The sequence below is a fragment of the Nicotiana sylvestris genome, chromosome 10 (genome assembly GCF_000393655.2).
Source record: "Nicotiana sylvestris chromosome 10, ASM39365v2, whole genome shotgun sequence".
In the NCBI taxonomy this organism is placed as follows: Eukaryota; Viridiplantae; Streptophyta; class Magnoliopsida; order Solanales; family Solanaceae; genus Nicotiana; species Nicotiana sylvestris.
In genome coordinates, this window is record NC_091066.1 from 32,860,312 (window position 1) to 32,865,606 (window position 5,295).

The 5,295-nt window shown below is 32.6% G+C and overlaps 1 protein-coding gene across 1 annotated transcript; it reads right to left on the minus strand.

Moving 5' to 3' along the window:
• Positions 1-279: 279 nt before the first annotated feature.
• On the minus strand, positions 280-3,060 carry LOC104228065 (uncharacterized). Its single transcript, XM_009780471.2, has 3 exons — positions 2,677-3,060; positions 1,465-1,694; positions 280-575 (listed from the first exon to the last, which is right to left on the minus strand). The coding sequence occupies exons 1-3, from the start codon at positions 3,023-3,025 to the stop codon at positions 297-299; spliced, it is 858 nt and encodes a 285-aa protein (XP_009778773.1). The 5' UTR covers positions 3,026-3,060; the 3' UTR covers positions 280-296.
• Positions 3,061-5,295: the final 2,235 nt, after the last annotated feature.

A 5,295-nucleotide genomic window follows, 5' to 3' on the forward strand; every position in this document is an offset into this window, starting at 1 on the left:
TTTTCAAGGTCTTAAAATACCGAGATAATTATTTAATTTAAAGATGACATTTTGGGTCATCACACTTGATGACCAATAATATACTGTTCTTGTTCTTCTTTCAAATGTTATAACCAGGGGCGGAGGTAGTGCCATAGAGTATTGCTTACATGTTCAAACAAATTCAGTAGCACTCTGTATTTATATTAAGAAATTCTTTAAAAATATATAAATATTTATTTGCAAACTCAATAACTAAGACGTGTTGAGTTTGGTTACAAATTCAGAACCCATAAATTTCAAATTCTGACTATAACTTATAGAGAAGAAAAGATGGGGATACCCGGAAGAGTATAACCAGAATCAACAATAAATATGTTGCCAGATACATAATTGGAAGAGTCATGGACCAAGTATCTCACAAGTGAAGTTAAACCAGGATTTGTAGTTCCAAAAGTTTTCAATGGAACACTTCTTGTTGCTACATTTTTTAGCCAATCTTTTTGCAATAATTTCTCAGTAATCTCTGATTTAAAAATTCCTGGAGCTATTGCATTGACTCTGATGTTATGTTCTCCCAATTCATATGCCATTACCTGCAAATTTTCATTAATATATAGAGAACAATTTAGATTTTGCGAGCTTAGTTTACGTATAGATATATCAAAATGTTAATGTATGAAGAAAAGAGAAGGAAGAAACATTTGATTAGGACAAATAATTTTTTAAAAAGAAATTAATTAGAAGCTACAATGCTAATACAGAAAGCTGGGAGAGATAGTAAAAGGAACCAAATACCGATTGAGAAATTAAAATTCATAAACGGTTACTATAAGGATTAGGGGTGTGTTTTGGTACAACGGACTTCATTTTTAAGAAAATGTATTTAGGCGTTTGATCGGAGAGCTAAAAATATTTTCTTAAAAAAAAAATTATTTACTAAAGAATGATAATAATATAGATAGTGTTTGAACAAACTTTTGAGTAGTAAGTAAATAATAATGGTCATGTATTGGTTAAAATGGTGATATATGAAAGCTAACACTTGAGATAATGTAAGGGAAAATGACTCTCGCTAAAAAGTGAGGGGAGGGGAAGTTATTTCCCCTTTTGGTTGAAAAAGCTACTATATTTTCTAGCAACCAAACATGCACCCGGAGAAAAAATATGCACCAAAAAAGAGTTCATCACTTAAATGGTCACTTAACTATTTAAAATTATTTAGTAAAATTGTGTTTCTTTTGTTTGCAACAGAAAAAGTTACTTTACTATTTCTATAGCACTCAAAAGGTCAATCAACTAGATTTCTCAAACTTTTTGTAGCCAAATACCTATTTTACCTTTTAAATTATTATCTTTTTTAATATTATATTTTTTTTCTTCTCTATATTATAGACTTATCCATAAAATAAATAAATCTTATTTTCTTAAAACCATTTTCACAAAAATATTTTTCTTCGTTAAGATAATTTTCCAAAATTAGACCTTCGTCATGGTATCCACGGCAGCCTTGGAGGAAGAATAGGCAATACCCCCTCGCATAGATATTCTATTTAAACCACCAATAGATGAAATATTAATAATAGAGCCTCCTCGTTTTGCAGCTTGCATGTGTTTTCCAACATATTTAGAAACTAGCCAAGATCCTGTCAAATTTGTCCTTAAAGTGTTATGCCACTCTTCCTCAGAAATATCCACGGCTGATTTTAATCCACCTATAATTAAAAATCGATCAAAAGTAGATTCATCAAATTATAATGGAGTCAAGCAACCTAAGAAATTCCATCATTCTTTTTAGGACAAATAGTATAGATTATATATATCTAAAAGTACAAAAAGATATTTGTTTTTACCCATTTCGTCTTATCGATTGGAGGTTCCAAAATTTCTCATTTCAAAAATTCAAGATTTGAATTGATGTCCTTTCATTAATTCCTCCTAATTTTTTTTTTAATAAAGATTATATTTCTTGCATAACGTTCACTATTGGCAAAAAGGTTGACTATGGAACTGACTTAATAGCCTGACATTTTCTCTCAAATACAAATGCCAAAAAAACAGTTCTCGGATAAGTGAATTTATTACTTAAAAAACACTTTTATTTTCCTTAGTTCCTTAGATAAGTGAAGTTATTGCTAAAAAATACTTTTATTTTTCTTTTAAAACTTCTATCTTCATATTATCCGTGGGAAAGTTGGGTCGTAAAGACTTTATCTTCATAGTATCCGTAGGAAAGTTGGGTCCACTCATAAGCACAATAGGGTTATTAGTCAATCATAATATTAATTACTTCTATCTTCATAGTATCCGTAGGAAAGTTGGGTCCACTCATAAGGAATACGTTAAAGCACAATATGGTTATTAGTCAACCATAATATTTTCTATGCAAGTACACTTACAATGTACAAAAAAAAAGAACCTTGAACAGTATTTTTCCAAGCTCTCTTCTCCCAAATTAGTTGTGATATAGAGTGTTCCTCCAATACACCGTGACAACCACCACCGACCAGTAATTCCCGTTGTTGTTCGTTTCAGATTTTCGCTTCACGAAAAACAAGTAAGTTCTCGTTTTACATTCAATCTAATTAATACGTTTGGATTAATTGCGATCCTTCAGCATCAGTATCAAAACTTGTGTTTCAGTAATTACCAACATTACATACACTTTGTAGGCAAAATTAGACGTAACCTACGTACCTCTAACACCAGCATTGTTAATGAGCACATCAATGTGGCCAAAAGCATCCCAAGCTTTCTGTATCGATGCTTCAATGAGTGGACCATCAGCAGTAACATTAAGTTCAATAGCTACAGCTCTAACAATTTGAATATTTGAATTAGCCATTGCATTGATCTCATCACAAAGGGACTTCAATCGATCGGCACGACGAGCGGCCACCACGACTTTACAGCCTGCCCTGGCAAGGTCAAGGCAGTATTCGCGGCCGAGCCCCGCCGATGCTCCGGTGACAAAAACCACTTTGCCTTCCAATTGCCGCCATGGCTCCAAATGGTCTGCCGCATTGCTCTTCTTTTCACTTGTCATATTGCTATGGGACTTGCTAGTAGTTTATATGTGATGGAGCTAAGCTAAACCGTACATTTATAGGATTCAAGGTGCGACATTTCGAGAATAGTGAGATAATTTTTTCTTCTAAATTAGATAATAAAACGTGTTTAAGATGTTCGAAGCCATGCGGTCTTAATTGTATGTCGGGTGCTTAATTTTTTTTTTGGTGTCCTACTAGGTGTCCGGTACCCGTATTGGAGCCCGACTAAATTTAGACTTGTGCCGCATAGGGCCCCATTCAAGGGGAAGCGCTTCCTATCAAGGATTTTTTCGTACCCAGGGCTCGAACCCGAGACCTCTGGTTAAAGGAAAAACAGCCTCATCCGTTACACCACATCCTTTTGGGTCGGATGCTTTAATTAACATATAGGGTGTGTAACGTAAGATGCCTTAATAGATTCCAACAAGTTTGTCAGGTATTTTTTTTTTTCCCAAATAAGATTTTCACCCTATAATGTTTTTTTTTTTATTAATGTGAAAGAACACGTAAAAAAATGACATCAAGTCTTAAGATGAGTACATGGGTTTAAAGCTTTTAAGTTGAGAACATTATATTTAGTAAAGTTGAGATAGCAGTTAATAAAAGGATTACTTTCTCTACATTAAAATTTAAAGGAATATTTGAAGGATTGCGTATAGGTGTTCGTAACACGCAGCGTAAGACAATAACAATTCTAGACAAATTTTTTTGTGTTTAAAAATTTATTTACATGTCAATAGATCGGATCTAAGACGTACCTGGTGAAGAAAGTCTCGTTTCAAATTCTTCGATAGTGCGAAGACTCTATGCGTATCTACACCGAGACTGATCCTTGCTATCAACTCTTTGATCAACGAAACCCGCGAACAAATTGAACGAAAAACTTGTGCTGAAATTTTTCTCAAAAATCTCAATTCAAATTAGAAGAACAAGAAACATTTTTCTTGTAATTGTATTTTCTCTCTTGGCTTTGTGTTGCACTCTCACTTTCACAAAGTATTTTTCTTTTCAAGAATTAATAATACGACAAATTTCTCCATCACCCTTTATATAGTATCACCTATAAACCCTTTTCCTATTTGGGTGAGGTAATGATTTACTTAGGGTAAAAGTTTATTCCAAAAATAAACTAAATTTCAACGGAAATTTGTATTCCCGTTCCAATTGGCATCATGACTGCCAAGACTTTCCCTAAGATCCAATTATAAATTGGATTATAAGTACTAATTAATATTTTATATTAAGAAATACTAATCACATTCTCAATGGGTCTAAAGTAGCCGCACGTCCTTATGGACTTCTCGTCAATCCAATTCAATATTGGATTTACTTAGAAGCCTATTAATATTTTATACAGTAACTCTTATATAAAATAAACATTATCCTTTTATATATATATTACATATATGTGTCAACCAAGAGATAAATATTAATTTTTCTATTCCAAACAAAAAACTTCAATTTGTTGATGATATTAATTATATCCTTTGTGCTAGCAAGGAATATAATAATATTTCATTTGGACTAACTAACTAAATTTATTTGACTAATTAAATTCTGTAATTTAATTAACAAATAATAAAGTAATTAATCATTTAGCAAAGATTAGAACACTCGTTAGTGTGCGACCCCATAGGTTCAATACTAAACCGGTAGTAAATTGACCACATCAATATACTAATCAAGGGTGGCGTCTAGCAACACTCCTTAACAACCGGATAGGATGAAGAATACAATTTACTCTCAAGAACCAGTAGAAGAATAATGTAGTAATTCCTTCTGTCCTTATAGCTTTGGATCACCCTAGGATATAGTTCAACTGTCAAATCCTAATAGGCGACCAACTATGTGTTCATGTCAAATATAATCGACGATTGAATGACCTAAGAAACTCTTTTCTTCTTTCATTCAATTGTCCTGGCCAAGATCTTAATTTGGTCGTTTATAATTCATGACAACATGGAGCTTAAACTCATTACCAAGAGTTGACAGATTCCATCTTGATCGATCACTAATTCTACAAGTATTCAATCGTACCCAATATTCTTTCAACTATTGCCCTAGGGTAGGTGTCTAGTATTAAAGTACAACAAATAACTTGTCAATTACTATGATGATCTCAGGTCAAAGGAAACTCTTACATCACAGTCTTCAAGAGAATATTCTATTGATAGTTTATGATACTTCTAACCATTAGGAATTATCCAATGAGTCGGTTCAATGATCATATCTCTATATGCATTATCTATCTATGTGATTTAGTTAA

Excerpts from the sequence above, each read along its gene's own strand:
- LOC104228065 (XM_009780471.2), bottom strand. The coding sequence starts at position 3,025 with ATGACAAGTGAAAAGAAGAGCAATGCGGCAGACCATTTGGAGCCATGG. Across the intron at positions 1,695-2,676 it reads TAACAATGCTGGTGTTAGAG|GTGGATTAAAATCAGCCGTG; the intron begins GTACGTAGGTTA and ends TTTTAATTATAG. Across the intron at positions 576-1,464 it reads CCGTGGATACCATGACGAAG|GTAATGGCATATGAATTGGG; the intron begins GTCTAATTTTGG and ends GAAAATTTGCAG.